At 36.0% G+C, this 22,034-nt stretch overlaps 1 protein-coding gene across 1 annotated transcript in view; it reads right to left on the bottom strand.

Moving 5' to 3' along the window:
- REV1 (REV1 DNA directed polymerase) overlaps positions 1–22,034 on the bottom strand; it is a gene marked incomplete at both ends in the record, with an annotated part of 40,131 nt that overhangs the window by 13,088 nt on the left and 5,009 nt on the right. Inside the window, 10 exons of the mRNA XM_079543965.1 lie at positions 1,389–1,561; positions 2,619–2,839; positions 5,805–5,924; positions 8,241–8,395; positions 9,098–9,226; positions 10,314–10,443; positions 15,075–15,191; positions 16,660–16,767; positions 18,598–19,313; positions 21,556–21,705. Coding sequence (XP_079400091.1) covers positions 1,389–1,561; positions 2,619–2,839; positions 5,805–5,924; positions 8,241–8,395; positions 9,098–9,226; positions 10,314–10,443; positions 15,075–15,191; positions 16,660–16,767; positions 18,598–19,313; positions 21,556–21,705 — 2,019 coding nt within the window. The remainder of the gene's footprint in view (positions 1–1,388; positions 1,562–2,618; positions 2,840–5,804; positions 5,925–8,240; positions 8,396–9,097; positions 9,227–10,313; positions 10,444–15,074; positions 15,192–16,659; positions 16,768–18,597; positions 19,314–21,555; positions 21,706–22,034) is intronic.

Raw genomic sequence — 22,034 nt, 5'->3', positions numbered from 1 at the left:
TGCATACAGAAACTGAATGCTAGTTTTAGTTTTTAGAAGCAACAGAACTAAGCATATTCTACAGAGAAAAAAAAAAAACAAAACAAAAACAAAACACACATTTACTAATCAGACATTTCCAGTTCAAAAATTAATTTACAATTTGTGAGATATATTCATGTGTTACCTTTTGAAGCTAGACAAATATATTCCACGTTGCTGTACTCACAGAAGCACACCTATGAACTACCCTTTGTTCAGTCTTAATTCATGAAGAGTTTACCCAGTATGATTTCAGTTGTCAAATGTCTAAAGCAAGTGATTCAGGGGAACACTGAAGGAGAAGCAGATGCACAAACGTGCTTGTGGACTACAGATAATGATGAGCTCTGATTGCTGCTAAGTAACTTAAAGCAAACTTTTGGCAAGAACTCCCACACAAAATTACCTGGTTGTGAATTTTCAAAATTGCCATCTAGGAGCTTTGTAGGGCACTACTAGCACCTTGTAGTTCTAGATTCCCAAATGGCATAGCATTTGAGACAAATACGAACAGAATTTCAGGGGGCTAATCAAACAAATGAGAGGAATGTAGGTTTTTTTTCACAGAGGTAATCTATGCAGTTTTAATTTGGATGGAGCAAGCAATTTTAAAGATGCTACGTGTGTCCTCATAAAAAAAAGCAGGACAGGACCATCTCTTTACTAAGGAATAAATGCTTTGATACAGAAGTGTCTGCCTGAAGAATAAAGGTGTATTTGGAAGGTTCTGAGACAATCCTGTATGAAATGAAATGCTCTCACAAGATGCCATTTGTCTGCATTTCATTCTTGTGTTTTGATGTGTTTGCAAGCATATAAATAAGAGGTAAAAAAAAAATAAAAATAATTAGTCAAAATCATCCAGTTAAACAATATAAAACAATCCCACAAATCAGAAAAAAATAATTGTTAAGTGTAATAGGGCTGCTTGTGGAAACTGAAGGTCCTCTTCCTCTGTTGACAGCAACCTATCAACTAACTTACTGGGGTACACTTTTGCACCAGGGATGAGCAGCTACCACAGGCAGCATCTCAATGAGATCAAAACCGCTGCAATGAGACCAAGCAAAAGCTGCTTTAGTATATTGGCAATGATCAAATAAAAAAACTAAGGCACTTCTTAACTATATGTAAAAGCTTAACTGTAAATGCCGAGAGAATGGGACTAGTTGCCTTCTTGAATAGCTGAAATACAGGCACAGAATGTTGACAGTAACATCTGATGTTAATGCAGCCTTGCTACATAGACAAATAGGTATTGAGCACTTCAAAATTTTTGTCCCATCTTACTCAGATTCAGTGCTCAGCATTCTGCAGAAGTGTGCTCAGGCCTACTACTGACCACTCTTTTTTCCATGCATAGTTACCTGGCAATGTTATCGCAGATTCCATGACCTCCGTACTTCGCAGGCTCCACTGGTGCCCCAGCCTTTCTGACCATTATCTTGAGGGTCAATCGTTTACCCTTCATACCAGCAGCTTCAAGTCTACGTTGGATTTCTTCTGAAAGACTCAGAAGGAAGGCTTCTGCTTCCTTAGGCTAAATGAGAAAAGACAATATTGAGACAATCTGTTCAGACTATTACTGGTTTTCAAATGTGTAAGGTAAATCATTAAGCTTCATTATAGCCCACTTCACAACACGCTCAAGTGTGCGCTGTAAAGAATAAAAAATAAGAAAGATTTTGCAAACTTAAAGACCAAGTTGACTCACTGGCAACTATCTTAATTAGCTCTGAGTATTCTGTTTATACTGTAGGCTGCTGAAGTTAGGCAGACATAGTAGACTCCTACTGATGAAATATGTAGTCCTTTTGGAAGTAAATCTTTTTAAAAAACATTTAAGAAAAAAAATTATGTCTTAAGAATTTTAAGTCTAATTTTAAACACAAGTGTAGAATATGAAGCATATACAGCTTGTAAGAAAGAAAAATAAGTGTTTTCAACATGAGAACAGTTGAACAGTAGAAGAGGTCAGTGAGAGAATCTGTGCAGTGTTTGTTCTTGGAGGTTTCCAATACCAGACTGGAAAAAGCCCTAAGCAAACGTTCTGATCCATCTCCCCCTCCTTTCTTTGAGCGAAAGTCTGAACTACAAAACATTTCTCTGAAGCTCATTTTTTTCTATAATTTCTATAAATGCTTAAATTTCCAACAACAACAAAAGTTATTTTCTAATATGTTTTCGTTTCAATGACAAGGAAAAACTCAAAACATTTGTAAAACATCTAGTAAAAAATGAACTGGAGCAATCTGTTCATTGTTTCAGACACTGGCATATCTGAACAATCAGCACTTAAATGAATGAGAATGCTAGGTGCTAACAAATCTACTGCAGTTCTCTTTTTCTGTACCAGACTTGTGTAACAAATGCAGAATAGCCAACTAATTTTGTGCAGGCTTCTTTTCAGTCCAATAATTTTCCAGTCTCTCCTCCCACTTTATCATTTGGTCTCCCACTTCTTCATTTTCCTCACTTCTAGTTGATGGCTAAGATGCTGCTCTGACAGATTGAAGTGTAAGTGAGAATAATCAGAATATGAGAAATTCTTCCTACAGTTGAAAGAAATGGCTGCAAAAAAGAAAGTTTGGATTTACCTGTGTAAACCTTATTCCATAGTTGATTTCTGCTGAAACAGACTTTCTTTCTTTTTCTGTGCGGACAGGTCGATCATCTAAACCACGACAAAACCTGTAGAGCATTTGTCCTGTTTTTGGACCAAATTCTTTTTGTAGCTTTGACATCGAAGCACACTGCAGATCTCCACAAGTTCTAATTCCCAAAGAAGCCAGCTTAGATTCCATCGACCTGCCAACTCCTAACAACAAAGCAATTAGTTCTGTTAACACTACACGACTCAGCCAGACATGTTTTTAACAAATAAAATTTGTCCTTTTAAACTTAGGCTATATATATATCAATATAATATATTGATATATATATAATATATATATATCAAATAAACAAAGACAAGAAATTCCACTCAATGAAACATGATTTCAGTGGAAACTTCTGCTGTCTGCATCTCAATTTTTTTAGTTTGTATTACATATAGGATGCAGCACGTTTTTACATTTCTGTAAAGAGTGAATGATTCCTGCTTGTAAATCTTCCTGACAGGGTACTGCCTGTTGCAGTGGATATAGCTCTGAATATCACAGTGCACCATCCAAAAAGAGTGTAAAACATGTAATGTGTTTATATACAACTGATTTAGTATAGAAAAAAAAAAAAAAGAAAAATAACAAATATTTTGACTACTGTCCCACTGCTTCCCAGGCAAAAAAAAAAAACAAAACACAACTATTTCAAGCAGAAGTGACAGCACATACGTATCACTTGTGCCTCGAATTACCAGGCACTAGTAACTGTAGGTATCCATGGCAACTGCACATACGCAAGTGTGATAAACTTCAGTATATTTCTGGGATTGGGAGAATGGGCTGTTACTTCAGAAAAATATTGATCTTGTGAGTTTACATTACTAGACTCAGCAAAAGTTATAAATCAGCTTTTATCTTTCATAACCGCTTTCTTTACCTAATGATATTATTGACACAAATACTAACGAGTTTTTACTATGAATGTGTGAGTTCATTGAAAGCATGTCAAAAATAAATGGGACTGGGCTGCCATGTTTGTCCAGGAAATGGAGTATAAAAAGAATTTCCAGTAAACCTGCATCTGTGTACACATACTATTCCTACTCTCCGTTTCAGTGACAGTCAGTGTGTGTATATACATATATGCGTGTCATTATTACGTATAATTCTCCCTTCACAGTAAGTACAGATCCCTGCCATCATTCTGTTGACTTCCATTATGCCTTGAAGAGCCTCCCTAATTCATTCCTTCCTTCCTCACAGCATTTTCTTTTGGTCTCAGCTATGTCTGTCGTTCCAGTCCTACTCAATCGTTCCAGTTCTCTTCCTGAAATATTCTTCTCTTTCCTCACAATCAGGGAATGCAGGACAAAAGTCATGCACTCTGGCTAAACACAGAACAACTAAGCAACTACTATCAACATGTATAACAATTGAATTTTACTGTCTCTCAAAGGATCTTTAAGGTCTTTTCCAATGTGAGCAATTCTATCCTATTCTATATACTAATACGGATCATTTTCCTCTGTCAAGCTGTCATTTTCATAACATTTGTGTGAAACTGTGTCTGCAAAACTTGTATCTCTCAGAAAGACTTGGCTGAAACTACCAAACAGTTCACAGATCAGTACTGTCACATACACATGCACATTTATAAAACATAATCATCACATAATCATCATCACAATTGTTCCCTCAGACATCTAGGCAAAAACCTCTTGGAATTCAACAAAATTTTGCTCTTTCTAAAAAGAAGCAACACATTCTGTCACAATTTACAGTATACAGTATTTAACTTAAGATCCTTGCAAAAAAAAAAAAAAATTCCTCACATAACATATGCCTAATTTGTATTCTAAATCTACTAGAATAAAAAAAACTATCTGTAAGTAGACAAAACCCAACAGAAGATGTACTCTCACAACAGCCTTATTTTTCATGGTCATCTGCGTCTCTGAGAGTTTCTTAAAAGCAGCAGATTAAACTCTTCTCCCTTTTTTTTTTTTTTTTTTGTCATACTTCTGTCTTATTATGATATCTGTGCTACCTTTTCTAACTCTTGACCTCATACACTTCTCCAGAAAGAGCATTCTCTTGGGTTGGTTCTAATTTCTAAGCATATCATGTTTCTCTCGGTAATAAAATGAATAACATCAGGTACTTATTATGTTCATTATAATGTAGCAAGCTAGGACTCATTTAGGTGATTAATCTGAATAGTTTTGTCAAAGAAAATAAGAATCAGAATGGCCAGGGTTGGAAGGGACCTCAAGGATCACGAATCTCCAACCCCCTGCCACATGCAGGGTCACCAACCTCCCCATTTAGTGCTACACCAGGCTGCCCAGGGCCCCATCCAACCTTGCCTTGAACACCTCCAGGGATGGGGCATCCACAACCTCTCCGGGCAGCCTGTTCCAGCACCTCACCACTCTCTCTGTAAAGAACTTCCCCCTGACATCCAAACTAAATCTTCCCTCCCTCAACTTAAAACCATTTCCCTTTGTCCTGCAGTTTTCTACCCTTTCAAAGAGTTGATTCTCCTCCTGTTTGTAGGCTCCCTTTAGGTACTGAAAGGCTGCAATGAGGTCACCCCACAGCCTTCTTTTCTCCAGGCTGAACAAGCCCAGCTCCCTCAGCCTGTCTTTGTAGGGGAGGTGCTCCAGCCCTCTGATCATCTTTGTGGTTCTCCTCTGGACCCTCTCCACCATTTCTCTCTCATACTGGCGGCTCCAGACCTGGATGCAGTACTCCAGGTGGGGCCTCACAAGAGCAGAGTAGAGGGGGACAATCACCTCCCTGTCCCTGCTGGTCACCCCTCTTCTGATGGAGCCCAGGATACCATTTGCTTTCCAAGCTGCAAGGGCACACTGCTAGCTCACGTTAAGTTTTTCATCTATCAGGATCCCCAGGTCCTTCTCTGCAGGGCTGATTAAGGTTGCATAACATATTAAACTTTAAGCTTCTTGCACAGATATATGTGGCTGCATGGCTCTGTCTCTAAGATTCCTTTCAGGAATATGATTTTTGAAAATTTTGGATATCTTCTTTTTTTTGGATCATAACCAAGGAACAACATCTAATCCTGCTTGATTCGTAACTGGAACAACACAAATTTGTAGCTTTTTAAAAACTTTTAAAATCAGGTGGCAAAATGTCTTGTAAAATAGAACTGAGTACCTGGAAGATTTGTAACAAGCTGACCCCTGATAAAATCATCTACTTCTTCAGGTTTTAGGTGATACTGTCCGTCAGGTTTTGCTTTACGAGTTGCCATTCTGGCCAGCAGAATATTGGAACCTGTAAAAACGACAAATTAAATTGTGTCTGTGGTAACTTCTGTCTTCTCACGTAGAATTCTGCAGCTCAACAGTCAAGGGAAAAGAAGTGCAGAAATCACAGTCAAATCTTTATCTTTTAACAAAAAAAAGACAAACAAAAAAAACCCAAATCAAAGCAACCAACAAGTACGTGCAGGTTACTTCACGAAGAACACTCAATCTATTTTGTCTTGATGGTGTTCTACATATGCAGAGGTATAGGTAAACAGTTAACTAACTGAGAACAGCTAAATGCATAGAAGAATAATACTTCAACACTGTATAACATCTAAACGCCCATTATATTCAGGGCAAATAATACTTAAGATGACAATTCTGCCAGGCATATTGTATATGAAATACTAGAATTAATCTATTGTTTAGGTTCTGGATAATCACTAAAAAAATCCAGTGACTTCATTAAATTATTATGTGTGCTCATTAAGTGCGAACAAAGCTTATTTCAGCATTTCTTCTTCCCCATTTATAGGTTTACTCATGCCCAGGCCAACACAACATCTCTGAAATGATACCAGAATAGCTTCATTATTGCCAAATGTCCCATTCTAAGATTAAAAAAAAACCTCACAAAATGTCAGAAGAATCCAGTACTCTCAGCACTATGTGTTACTACTGCTATTTTCCTCCCATCTGTGTTCATATTCTTTTAATCTATTTGAAATTTTAGCGAGTAAGAACCAACTTCTGCGTCCACTGTTTCACTTGAAAAGTTTAAATGAACGAAACAAATATTGACAGAGTCTTCATTCAATTTTCTGTTTAACTTTAGAGATCCACATTTTGTCTACAGAGTAATGCATATCAAACATATCAAAACAGCCACCGATACCATGAGGTAACAGTTACCTTCTGTAACACATCATTCTCAAAACACTAAAATAAAGCAGAAAAAACCTAATAGCTCACTTAACAAATGAAAAATCAGGATAATGGATGTTTACAGAGTAAGGTTTTATCTTTCACTAGCATTGCTTAAATCAGTTCAGTTAGCCACTACAATCTCTAGGGCAGAAATTAAATTTATTCAACTGGTGTATCTTCTTTAATTTATCGCTTAGCAGAAATAATAGTCTTGAGAGATCCTTACAGTATAATAATATATACTTAAATTGACATTGTTTTATATTGGTAACTCTTTCCCATTGGATAACATACAAATCACTTACACAAGATTTCTGTTTCTGGTAGGCCAAGTATTTGACATCAGGTATCTACATTAATGTAACAGTGCAAATGAAATTGTTTCCTCTGATTCATATACTTCATAATAAATTATGAGTGAAAAGACAGTCTTTTTAGTTTACCTACGGTACGAAGGGACACCAAAAATATTTTTCAAACATTTCATACAAAAGATCAGAAAAAAAAAAAAAATATTTCCTCATTGGTATTTGTCTCTTCCAAAACAGAACTGAAAGGCCGGGCTGGATGTGGCTCTGGGCAGCCTGGTCTGGTGGTTGGCAACCCTGCCCATAGCAGGGGGGTTGAAACCAAATGATAATTGTGGTCCTTTTCAACCCAGGACATTTGGTGATTCTATGAACTATTACATCTGATTAGAAAATCATGCTTTAGAAAGTAACAGAAAAAGGAAACACACTAAATATGCATATGAAAGAAATTGCAAGTGTGTTCCAACTCAAAACAAGACACAAATATGAATCCAAGGAATTAGAGTCTCTGTACTACTATCCTGTCAAGTGATAAAGAAGAATTCTGCCTATATCACAAGTGGATTTTTTTGACTTATATAAGCTTAGCACATATATTTACAGATATTTAAGTCTAATGTTACTAGGAACAAAAACAAAGGAGAAAGGAAGGAGCCAAGTGAAAAGGAAATCAAGTCTTTTCAGAGGTATAATTTTATATATGAAACCCACTACAAATCACCCAAATCTTTGCTTTCAATGACTCAATTATATTAGATCATCAAACTCCTACTGCCTTCTATACTAAATGCAATCTGTGATCAGCTTTCTATTTACTACAAAAATACAGTAGCATTTCATTAAAATGAACAGAAGAATATTACACAGATGGAGTTTTAGCCTACTGTTGAGATAGCAGAGGAGGGCTGATAGCAACTGTATACATTTTTGCTTAAATCTTTCCACTTAGGAAAATTTTCTTGTATTTTATTTTATACTAATATAATGTAAATGGCAATATATTCTCTATTTCAGAAACACTTCAGAGTTATGGCAATATAGCATAGTTCTGATACACCGAAAGAAAGCAGGAAGTGGTGACAGAAATGAAGTAAGGCTCTTACCCATCCCAACAGAAGCAGTGCATTTAGTCTGGGCTTTGATTTCATCACGGATAGCATTTGCAAGTTCATCAGGAGTCAGTCTGGTCTCTGTAAGGATTTCAGTGATATCTACTAGCGCTTCATCACAACTGACAGCTTCGATGTTATGAGTATAGCTATCAACACAAAGTAAAGGAGGTGAAACAGCAGCAACAGCTCACCATCTGTTAAAACAAATATGTAGCAAATAAAGTCTTCCTTTTGAGGTAGCATTTCCCTGCTTATTTTGCATCACACAACTTACATGTAAAAAAAAAGGCACAACAGCACATTTCGGTAACATTGCTAACATAGGATGAGTTTCAACATGCATCATGCTTTAAAAGGAACAGGAAAAAGATTTGAACACTTTTTTTCCAGTCATTCTAACAAATATCCAGTTTTGCTCAAGTGCATCTTAAATCAGAAAGTAGTTCCTACTATTAGTTTACTGCTCCAATCATGCATTCTTAAGGTACTCACAACAACAAAAAAAAGCAAACAACCACAACATGAAGAAAAGGAACCAAACAAAAGCAACACCTTGGAAGAACCTCACTACTACAGAGAATCCACTTCTCCTCATAAAGGTAAGCAATAAAAAATTTAACAATGAGTCCTTTGGAAGTTAGATAATGACTGGCTTCAAGATAGAAGGGTGCTCAAAGGAAAGTAAGTAAAATAGTACAAAAGGAAGATCTGAACAAATGTTTTGAAGAAGTTGAAGACTAATATGAAATGAGAATACTAGATCAAGAAATGCCATTAAGCAGTGGCATATTAAAATAAGCTTGATAATCTTACCATGGAAGATCATGTAAACACACAGCACATCTTACCTTGCCAGTATTTCATATACTGTCTGCGCAACTTCTTTATATGCATTAAAATCATACGAAACTGCTTGAAGGTTTGGACACAACTTTTTTGCTTGTCCAAAAAACATTCCATTCTTTATGCCAGCTTGTCTAAAATTAAAGAATAATTTAAAAAAAAACAACAATTAAATACAGTATCAACTTTCCCTGTCATGGGCTTTTCCAAATGAATTATTAGAGTTTTCTAACAAAAATAACTTACAAATTAAAAGTAATCCAACCGCTACCAAAATGAAAAATAGAAAAAATAACTGCAAACAGAACACTTGAATTAGCTGTGTAACATTCAGGCATACAGCCTGTCCTCAGGAAGTTGCTTAGGACAAAAAGTCTCCAGAAAGCCCTATGTTACAGAATTGCAGTTGCCACCCTCTTTTTCAAATTAAACCCAAGCATGTACTACATTGACTAAGGTATCTGGTTTTCATTTTCCACTGTGCAAACTTACAAAAGTATGCTCACGTGATAAATAAACTTTTTGAAGCAGACACAGAACTGCTTACCCTAGAGTACTTGAAAAAGGTGCCAATGAATGTGCAATTTCTGGACTATTATCCTTATAAAAGAAAAAAATATTTTCAATACTGTGGTTATAAATATAAGTTATTTCATATTCTGAATGTTTATAAGCTGTTATCAGGGATGCTCAACATAATCTGGGCAAGGAGGAGTTTTAAGCTCAGTAATCAGACGTATCAGTGTCTCACTGAAGTGATCCTAATTCCATGAAGACAAAGAAATGAAGATAACATGAAATCAACAGTATCACTGCGAATTATGGAAGGTTTTCCTTAACAGAGTTTGTTTCAGATAACTCCTAGGTTAGGCTGAAAACCTTTGAAAAGCAGCAACATGTAGAGAGAAGATTTATGCTTAATTTTAGCAGCCTACACAACTACTGTTTTTAAAATATATTTTAAAAGTTTCTTATCTGGATAAACTTACAGAAATATGACCTAACAAATGCTATTTTTGGACACTTTATACAATCAGAGAATCACAGAATTGCTTGGTTTGGAAAGGACCCTAAAGACCTTAAAGTTCCAACTCCTCTGGCATTGAATATCTCCAAGGACAGGGCATCTACAGCTTCTGTGGGCAGACTGTGCAAGTGCCTCACCATCCTCTGAGTAAGGGTGAGATTCTCAAGTAATCTGGTAGGTTAAATTTCACCTACCTGGCTTCATAACTACAAGAAGCAATTTCAGCCATGGACAGAACAGTCAGATCACAGTCCACTCCATTCATGTGTGCAGAATCCGAATGCTCCCAGACCGAGGAGTCCAGCTTATCAGGTTTTCTAATTTCTGCTCGGAAAACAATATTTATATTTGTTTGTAAAGTGTTCTTCTTAAGAATTCAATAGAATCAATGTGAACGAAGTAAGCATAATAAATTATATCTGACACAATTTCTATGCTACTACTTGTTAATGGTGAGGTTTTTTTTTTTAGTACTATATTGATTTACATCATAGTCTATGGCAAAAAAAAAAAAACACAACAACCAATAACAAAAAACAGAACCCCCACATTGTAATCTCTCTCTACAGATAGTTCTGCACATATTACTGAGAAAAATACTGTGCTACAGAAAAATTTTGTTTTTATTTTCCCCCAAGATACTAGATAGCAACTTGCTGGTGACAACATACACCATCTGTAAAACAGGATTTATCTCAGTTAGCTTTAAGGACAATAAAAATGATCAAACACTTGAAACTGCTACAACCATATCAACCTTAAGACAGTCAAAAATTTACCATCTGCTTGCCAGAACAAAAAGATGCTTAGCTATATTTCTTGTTATAGGATGCACAACTACCACCAGAACAAAGAAGTTACATCCAAAATACAATTCCACCAGATACCACACTTATAACCTCTTATTTAAAACTACACTCCATTAATTATTTAATCTAGATAATGTGAAGTTATTTTTAAGGAGTGAAATGAAATGACCAAAAAGCTAATCATCTCAAATTATAAAAAACACTAGCTAAAAGTTTATATTTCCTTTAACGTTCTTTTAGGGAAATTAATTGACAAGACTTCTGTTGTTATTTCCTAGTATTTATTAGATTATGTCAAATATGTCAACTTCTGTCAAGCACCACCATCAATTTCTCTTGGATCAAGATGACAAAATTATAAATACTACAACATCAGACTTTCAAAACACAGACCTTCCCTATTTCTATAAATGTCCACCTTACGCTCTTAGGTAAGTTTTAAGGAGCCTTTCTGGCCCACTAGATACTAAACAGAATTTCATAACACAATACTGGAATCCAGTAAAGCATTCTCTGTTCCCTTCCATGCGGCTTTTCACAGAATGCATACCTTGAAAGATACCAGCCTGTACTCTCAGTAACTCACCAGCCTGAAAAATGGCCAGATGCAAAAAATGTTATGCCCTCCCAAAGTCCCCATCAGAATCAAAACAAGGTATCGCACAGACAAAAAGGGTCTATTCACTTAAAATATTGTATGTACGTTATAGCTCTTTTTCATTCTGCAGCCTATTTATTATAATAAACAGGCAGTTTTCTTCAGTGCCACAACACCTAATTGTATTTCATGATACTAACAACTTACACGCTGACAATTTGAAAGGAAATGTGGTGCTACGTGCACATATGAGACTAGAGAAAAGTGCTGTAATGAGTGGAGACAGCAGGGGCAGAACCTGACTCACGTGAAAAGTTGCTTTTATTCAGAATTTCTGCTAAGTTCATGTACCTTTTTATGTCTTAAATATTTTAATGTATGATGAGCTCAGTAAGTTACCTAAGGTGTCTGCAGCAGAAAATTAGAGCAAAATTATGCCCCAACTAAAGGTAAGGATGACAAGAAAAGTTTCTTTAGTCCATGCCTTCCTGTGCCCTGGCCTGAGATGATGCTGTCATCTTGTCTATCTTCACTGGACTCGTCGACTTTTTCCACATCGCAGCAGAGCGGATCCCCCCATGAGCTGATGGAGTCACTTCATGTGAAATTCAGGGCAATGCAGAACACATTGTCCTCAATGGAAGGCAAGGTAGAGAACCTCTCATCAAAAGCTGGGAAACTAGACAGGCACATGGTGAATGTGGAGCAACGGATGGAGAAATCAGAGGCCAGGACCCAAGTCTGTGAAAAAGAAATCGCTGAGAATAAATCTGTGACTAATATGATGGTTAAAAACTGCTGCTCTTTAGAATGAAAAACTGGAGACACTAGGGTTGGGGGAAAGGAAGCCTAAAAAACATTCACAGCTTGGGCATCCTGGCCATGGAAAAAAGACCCCAAACTATGAATTTTGATTAACGTATGTTAATCCTCTAACTTTTGGACACGAATGTTAAAGATGACACATACGTGGAAAAGTAATTTTGACTACCCAGAAAGTCCATCTCCAATTTGATGATTTAGAGAATGACAGCATTTTTTTTTTTTTTTTTTTTTTTCAAATTCAAAGTTATACATTTTTGGATGAATTCAAACAAGAAAAAGAAAGTATTCTGTAAAGACTCAAGATTCTATTGACACTAGATATTTGTCTAGCAAGGCAGATCAAAGGCAGGAACCAGTATCAGTAAAGAAGTCATCTGCAAAAAAAAGAAGTAGCTGAAGCTGCAGAATTCAATATTTGGTGAAAGGGAGCAACTCGTCAGGGTTTTTTGTTTGTTCTGCTTTTTTTTTATTTTTATTTTTTAATTTGAAACATTTTCTCTAGTGAGCAAGACCAGAAGGCAAAAATCAGACAACGGTCTGGAAAGCATGAAGCACCAAAAAATGAAGCGGGTTCCATGTTAAAGCACGGATATAAAAATCTGTTCATGTTCAAAGTTGGTCGCAACTACCTTTCTATTTCATTTATATAACAGTCCCCCAAACAGAATTACGTACATTTAACACATTACAACTTAGCATTTGCTATTTTTGATATTGCAGAAAAAGCACTTTTCCATTTAATATGTGCGTTTGCTGGACCATATTTACCTGTGGCAAGGCACAATTAAGCACACACTGCTAAAGTGTTTCACATACACTTTCTAAGATACTGTGAAGTTAGAAAAACCTAACCCACACACCTTTTCACCTAAGACTATTACTAATTTCTCCTCAAAAGTAAGAGAATTCATGTTCTCGTGAAAATGCAAGCAAAACAGCTAGCTGCATTTTTTGTTGATAAAAACAATGTATGTGGAGATAAAAACTAATAGAGAGACCAAAATACATTATGAACCTGCAGCTAATAAGATAGAGACTGTAAAAAGAGAGTTAAGAAAAAATAGTTTCACCAAAACAACTGGTTGTATAATCAGATTAGGTATCAAGAAAAGAGATAGCTGCCTGCCTGTGTGCAAGCCACTGAGACTGGATGGTGAAGTTAAGGAAATGAATGTGTGGATATTCAGAAAAAGCTGCTGCAGTAAGAGTTTAACTGAGTTTATTACACGAGGCTGAAACTTTCTTAAGTAAAAAATATAGCAGAAAAGATACCACTGAATTTGTGAATCACAACAAATGTGCTGGTTATCAGCTAAATGTCCTTAATTCTAACTGCCTCAATCTCCAAATATTGCTTGATTACATGAAGTCTCATCCTTATCCAGTGTAAGGACCTAGTAAAAGTTCCCACATCACTGTATAAAACAGCCACCAATAAATATTCATACACAAGCTGTTCTTACAGGAAATCCAACTCCATTCAAAACACAGCTATCTTTGTAACACACTTATATATGGCACTGCCAACACAGCAGAAGCTAAGACTAGAGCATACTGAGAAGTCTTTGAAAAGTTCAAGGCCAATACATTTCACAAACATATATTCTAACTCAGTTTTGAAGTACTGAACTACACAAAAAAGACAAATAAAATGGCATCACTCCCTATACTTTGGAAAGCTCTAATCATCTATAGCTTTTTTTTTTTAATTAAGAGTACTAAAACTTCACAAACAACCATGGAATAACAAACTGCCTTGTATCTTGTACCAATGAAAACTAACTGAAGCATAAACCTTAGATCAACAGTATTTCCTACTGCAAGTTAGGTAAAAAAAAAAAAAAAGTGCATCTACAAGGGACGAAGGAGAAATTTAACTTCCAAAGCTAAACTGAAATAGTGGCAGTAAGACACCTGGCTACTTCAACATCCACCTGATTATGCAGACTTGTCGGAGGAAAAAAAAAAACAAAACAAACCCAATCACTATTTATGGTTAGCAACCTACTTCCTCATTCTAAATGCAGTTCAGGCACTACAGTAACAACAACACTTTTTAAAAATAGTATGTTTACACTTGTATGCTACTACTCGAGGACACAAAGTAAGAGATCTCAAAGTTACTGCAGGCATGTAAGGAATTCTCATGCTGGAAGAGATGCTCTGGTTTTGCACAAATAAAATATTGCAAGACAGAACTCAGGAAGCTGCCACAGACCTTCATGGCACCCAAAAACGCTCTAAGGACCACCCAAATGGAACCACTGCATACAGATACTATAATCATTGTACACATATACAATTCAAAAGCCAACTTCAACCGATCAATTTCTCCCTGGCCACGTACTGACATTTCTACTTTAATAATTTAAAAAATAATTATTGTTCTTCTTTACAGAAGGCTTACTCAGAACCAAGTGATCCCATGTGGTCTCTATCTCTTACTTAAAAGAAGTACTTAATATACCTTACACTCAATGAAATCTAAAATTAGTCTAAAAGAATTCACCCACCCTGAACTGAAAAGAAAACTGAAAGAAAACTGACAAAAGAGTCACAGTGGCCTATCATTACTGAAGCCACAGCGCTTTAAGTTGTCCAAAGACATTTCTTTAACTGAAATTCCACATATGAAAACAGTTTATCCACTCTGCACTTGTTAATAACTTTAAGGAAAAAATCTTCAATTACAAAACAATTTAAACAAATAGACTTATCTGTACCTGCTTTGCCATTCAATAGCTTATTCTGGTAATATTGCCATTCAAGCTGGGGGTTTGCACCAGGGCGCAGCGGTGCCTTTCCTGCACCTCTGTTGCTAGTAACAGCTACTGGTTTTCCTGTGGAGAAAAAATGCATGTACTTAGAAGAGTTATAATACCTTATAATTTTAATAGTAGTGTACATAGGGTAAGATTATAAAGATGTCTGCTTTACATTTTGCAATTTCTTTCAAGATCATACACTCTTTCAGCATTAAGGGGGAAGCAGCTACGAAAGTGACTTTGCACTGTGACTCTGAACTTCTGTTGACTGCAATTAGACAGCAAAGAGAAGTTTTGAACAGGTGAATTGCAGTCATTCTTGTTTCTCTTTATGATTACTATAAACCACGTTGTGAAACTTCACCAATGCCCTATTAATTTGTTAGTTCAAAGCACAGCAAACAACATACCAGTTTTAAATATTTGTTTAAACATATTTATTAGCTTAAATAAAAGAGTGTACACATACCAACACACTTCATTTGCTAAATTACCTGCACAATATCAAATCTGTAGCTAAACTTTTGACTCTTCAGTAACATCAACACCTCATAATTTTTCTTAGCAAACTAATATATGCACTGAAAGTTCTGGCAGACTTCTGCGGAACAGGCAGAAAAATATCTGCAGGAAGTCCTAGGTTCTTTTTATTTGAGCATAGGAATTTTAAACTTGGCAGGATATTCAGTTTAAAAAAAAAAAAAAGTAGCAAAAAGCACACATACTAGTATTATCTTTAACATTATTGCTCTTGCTTTTGGAGGGAAAAGTTATCATAGAGCTTACTCTTCTTACCCAAGCTTTATAATGGATACTAGATGTCCACCACAGCACCAAGTCTTCAGATTTGTGCATCAATGATGTTCAGCAATTACACAGAACAGCCTGTATTTCCACTTCTCAATGTTATATTTGAAATAGAACAAAACAAACCCAAAACAAAACCCAACCCCTCCAAAATAAACAAACAAAAAAAGCCAACACAATCAAAACCCAAATTGCTAAGTCTTATGTGTGATCACACACTCCAACTTCTAAATGTTAAGCTGTTCATCCTCCAATAATAATTCAAGTATAAAACCTTAGATAGGAAAAGGAAGGAGCGGCGAATTCCTCATGAAAAAATCATTCAGGCAAAGAGACAATACTCAGTCTTGATGATTCCACCATTCTAATTAAACAAAGCTCCTTAGACAGCTTTAGGAAAAGCACCGAATAGTCCACTTTTTTTTTTTTCTTCCCCCCCCAGTTTCTGATATGGCAGATCTAATTGGATAGGTGCAAAAGTAATGGGAATAGTTACTCCAGATTTTATTTTTTTAGATACTGAAAGCAAACGGCCAAGGGAATTCCAGTTCTCTCTTCCACTTGCGTTTGTATTGTGAGGAAACACGAATATGAAAAGTTGCATGGTCTGAATATCAGACAAAGATGCCCCAAAACAGATTAACATGTAAAAGTCATATTTTAAGTGTACAACCCTTTTTGTTTGTTTAAGAAGTCTCAACTTAATAAGCTGTAATATTGAGAACGGAATACTGACCTTTGAGATCGGGTCTATTTCGGATCGCCACAGACACAAAGAAGCAATCCATATCCACGTGCATTATACAGCTCTGTGGCTTGGCTGAGCTCGCAACAGACACAATACCTAATATGAAGATACACCAATAGAAAACTTGAACCCTAATTGACATACTTTGGTACTAATTACAGCAGTCAGCAAGGACTAAGCAATTTTTTACTACCTCCAGTTATAAAGACTTGTTTCTTCTCACTAGAGCGCACATACATTTCCTAAACTGTCGAAGAAATGTAAAGATAAACAGCAGCCAAACAACCTAAGCAATGCATCAATTTGAGAGTTTCAATTTTATTTTCATCTAATTAAGATTTTTTACCTTGCTATAACAAGTTCCCTCAACACAAAGTTAGCGTATGTTGTGGAAACAAAGTCATAAACTGCAGTACGATAGTATTCAATCTGCAGCAGAGAACTTTACCCATTTTCCTTCATCAATCAGAAGACTGTTCTAAGGTTTAAAAAATTTCAGCTGCACTTAGAATTCCCTTTGACTCTTCTTGAAATACATCACAACGTGTTAAACCTTCCACGCAACTGGATTTTGTTGTTGCTGTACTGCACTCACACGCAAACACGTGAAGGTAAGCAAGACAGCAGTGTAAGTTTTTCAGTCAGTAGCTAACATACGAGTAATACTTGTGTCAGATAATCTAGATGTCCATGTCTGCATGTCCATGGTGATGACCAACTGGAGGAGACTAGAGCTAACAGAAAATCTTAATTTGAACAATGCATAACAGTGAAAAAACACTTCACATATAAACTGATTTGTTTTGCTTGACAACCGTGGTAACTGCTGAATAATAATTAAAAAAAAAAAAGTGCTTCCTCATTCTTAATAATTTACCATTTGGACTCCTTACTAAAAAAAACCCAAACAACTGTTTTATGAAAGACATATTTACAAACCAAGTGCTTAAATTAGCCCTTAAGATGCTGCTTTCTGTGAATTAGACGAACTCTCTAGGCCAAATCAAAGTAAATATATATTAGCTCATATCATACTTTGTCAGAAAATAGCATGCATTAAGGTATTCTTATAAAACAGCATGTTTTATAATTGGAGTGTGCTATGATAAACATATAATTAGTTAATTTACCTAACAAGAAATTTTTAGAATGTGAAAATTTATCATCTGAAGCAAATTTTCATGCGATTACAAATGAGTATTTTTTACAACATAGCAGAATCAGAATCTTGTCAATAGAACAGAACTAACCTTTTAATAGGATAAGACTATAAATTAGAGCTTCTCAAGATGCAAAATACTTAATCTCTATGTGCAACACTTTGCCTCATAAATTACACACATTTTAATTTTGGCTCTTGGTGTGCAATATAATGACAGAACATTTCTCTTCCACAAGCCAGGCCCAGAACTACCATATGACACAACTACTCTTCAAACAGACACAGAGGTACACAGAAAACTTACTACCAGAAAATTTAGATTTTAACTCATTTCCAAATGTTGCTGCTTATATGTAGTTCAGTGTGAAAAATTAAAAGAAGAGTAACGTTTTTGGTTGTTTTTTTTTCCTTTTTCTTTTTTTTTCTTTTTTTTTTTTTTAAAAGATTTTTCACATGGCAACTACAGACTTGTGCATTTAGATAGATGTATGCTTCCCCTCGATCAATCTATATGTCTTGGTATTATTTCTACAAGAAAGAAATGAACATAGATCAGTGCATCACAGTAGATTACAATTTAACAAATAAATACAGAAGTAGCAGAGCCTTTAGTTTTCACTGCATCAAAGTCACCACGCTTTTCCAGATAGCCTGACTGCAATGTGAATACTGAATATTACCCTGCTTAGTCTCTGGTAGACATTTAGTACGTGAACAAAGATAAGGCACCTTCTCAAAATAAACCTTCTTAAACAAGTATCTACCTGTGTCAGTTTTAAGTGCAGACCTGCCTGCTTTCCATTTTTTTAATTTTTCCCTTCCTGGAAAGACACCGCTGTTTTTTCTCTGTAGGCTGTTGACAAACTCAGTCAATTCACACTTCCATGTTGATATATGATGTAATCTTGAATGTGAATAAAAGTCAGAAATAAAACTACAATCTGAAGGTTTGGACACGGATAAGGAAGCTGTCTTGCTTGGAGCAGGTACAGAAGTGCTTTTTGTGCTTGAAGGCCCCTGAACAGTGGAGTGGTGAGCACCATTTATTTTAGTATTACTGTGCAAAGATGAAGATGAGGATGAATTACTCATAGTCCTATGTGGATTCCACGAAAAGTCTGTATTTTTGTTGCTTTGCTGCAACTGCTGCATTGTGCAGTCTCTAAAGTCAACGATGCCTTTTTCAGGTTTCTCCTCCTCCTGCACAGAGCCTGGAGAGAACCTACTTGCAACACTGTTGCTGGAGGGCACCAAGCAATCCTGTGTCTTTAAGGCACTGGTACAAATGTTAGGCGTGTGTCCATTAAAAATGGCAGTGCTGTCTTTGTGAGATTGAATCCCATTTTGTTTTCTTCCAGGAAGGATCTGGTCCAGCTCTGCAAATCCCAACCCATCACTGTCTTCTTCCAGTTCTTCATTCCAGCTACTTATTCCATTGGGTGTGACCTCACTTTCCATCTCACACTGTTTAATGTGATTTCTGAAACAGATAGGCAACAGATAATTTAATATCAATTCTTTTATTAAACAGGGGCATTTACAGGTCATTTCAAGTATTTATCTTACCAATTGTTATCAGTATATAACTGGTAAGTTTTTACAGTCAGTCTCGAGACAAGAATCTCAAATTCTGAGCTACGCCTTCTCAATATGACAAAATACCATGCAGCAGACTGAGCACATTCATTGTGTTATTGCTGCAGTGTTTCCAGAAGTTTACACAGCTTTTCTAATACGAGCGTGATTCTGGGCACTTCTATTTCCAAAGCATTAAGTTTGATTATCAGTTTCCAGTGTAACTACAATAATTATTTATTAACAGAACTGTTACGCTGCCATGGATAGCATAGTAGTGCAGAAATACACAACTATCAGGAGGAGTTATCTTTCTATAAAGAGATGCTATTTTTGTCATCTAGTTACCAAAAAAGTACACACAGAAAACTTCTGTTTTTAAAAAATGATTTAAATTAGTGCGTTGGATTCATTTTCTCTTTTCTCAAGAAAAAGATTGTTCAAGCTCTGTAAATCAAACATGCTCTTGGCTTTAGACAAAAACCCGAACAGATTATTTTTCATCATCTAAGTGTGTAAAACAAAACAGCCTCCCACAAGTGCACCAGCAATTTACATTCACTCAGATGATGTAAAAACTAAAACTTAAGAAATTAATGGTGTAACAATCTTACGTAGAATTAAAAACAGAGCCTTCAAAAGCTGTACATACTCTTAAGACTGCTAGAAAAAAAACAACCACCGCTCCCCATTCCCCAAGCTACCAATTTAAGTACAGTCACAAAAAAACACGGGTAATAATTAATTATCCAGGACACCAGTAAAATCAGAAACCCAATTAACTGTGATAATTTGGATAAGACTATCACAATTATAAATTACATTCAACATAACAGTTTTGAAGAGTTGCATGCTTGAAAGTGGCATACCCAGTGGTACAAACTACGTACCAGGCTTTTAAATACCCAACTTGAGTCTAAATTCATATTTTTGGAAGTATGAATATTCCCCTCATTTAAAAATCATTAACAATGCAATAGTAAGAGATGACGGTGATCTTATCACTCACTGTTTAAAATATTCATAATAAATACTGCTTAGGATATTCATTTTGTGGCACCAACTTAATTTACCCCTGAAACTATAAAATCTCTCTCATGGTAAGTCTCCTCAGCAATACAAACAGGTCACTGTTACAAATAAATAATATTATCTTGTTCAGTATCTTTGACCAATGGCAATGATCGATGACCTCCAGAGGTCCCTTTCAATCTCAACTATTCCACGATTCTTGTCTCTGAACAACAAATATGTAATATCTGTTTTTGAAAAAGATGCAACGATCAACTTAATTACAAAACACATCGTTCAAAGTAAAAGGCTTTTCACCTTCTGATTCTTCTACAAGAGTTTTGCTGAAGCCTTTGATTCTGTTCCCTTCTTGCAGTCTTTTAAGGTAATTCCTTCTGTTATAATTGGATTTTTTTTATCCATTTTCATACCAGCTTTTTGTTTTTGAAATAAAGACCTACTTTTCAGTGTTATCAGTCATAATCCTTTAAATTATGCCTGTTGCTTTCACACATACACACACTGTATCCTATTGAACTCTCAGGTCACACTAGTGAGGAAAGTATCACTCAAAGACTAGAGACAAGACTTGGAGTCAAGGTGATGGCAGTTCCATCCTCCACTCCTCATAGGATCATAGAATTATCAGATATCCCAAGTTGGAAGGGACTCACAAGAATGACTATGTCCAACTCCTGCCTCCATAGAAGAGCACCCAAAATTCCAACCCAATGTCTGAGAGCAGTGTCCAAATGCTTCTTACACTCCATCAACTTGAGGCCATGATCACTGCCCTGGGGAGCTTGCTCCAATGCCTGCTCTTTCCTTAACACTCCTGACCCTCCCCTGACACAGCTCCATGCCTTTCTTTCAGGTCCTGTCATCATCACCAGAGAGAAGAGATCAGTGTCTGCCCCTCCCTTGACTGCCTCATAAGAAAGCTCTAGATCTCCACAGTTTCATCTTATCCAAGCTGAAGAATACTACAACCATAGAGTTATACCTTACTTTTAAATTTCAGTATCTGAAAGTTTCCCTCCTACAGAGGGAAAACAAAAATAATGCTATCTTGTTATAAATGCAAGTCCATTATGAGTGAATGATTTGCATCAGCATATAAGGTTAGAAACACTTACACCCTGTTGAGATCTTTAGCTATATTGCTTGGACCTGGCACGGCATCTTCAGGTTTGCATATGCTATTAAAATTGAGACCTTTTTGAACACTTGACTGCTTGGTGTAAAGCTGATATGGAATGTGTGAGAGGAGACGCCCAGCTTTAATGCTGAAACAAAAGAAAAGGAATAGGTTACTACTAAAAATACTTAAAAGACAACGTACAGTAAGTGGTTACTTTCATCATAACCATTAATGTTCCAGTATGAATACTTACCGCCCCTTCCAAAACCTTCTTCCCTCTACAAACTGGATTGAAGAAAGAAGTTATTTGTAATGCAGTGATTGTTACTAAAAAAGACATTCACACAGTTGTACAGTCAGTTGCCTCCAACTACCTCTCTAGGTAATACACAGAAATCCCAAATATTTCATTTCAAGAACAACACTCAGTCAAAAATATAATCTCATGTATGGTCCAGGTTATTCCAAACGAAC

This window comes from Tetrao urogallus, assembly GCF_951394365.1.
Source record: "Tetrao urogallus genome assembly, chromosome: 1".
Lineage (NCBI taxonomy): Eukaryota > Metazoa > Chordata > Aves > Galliformes > Phasianidae > Tetrao > Tetrao urogallus.
Note: the sequence above shows the minus strand (reverse complement) of the source record. Positions and strands in the feature narration are given on the sequence as shown.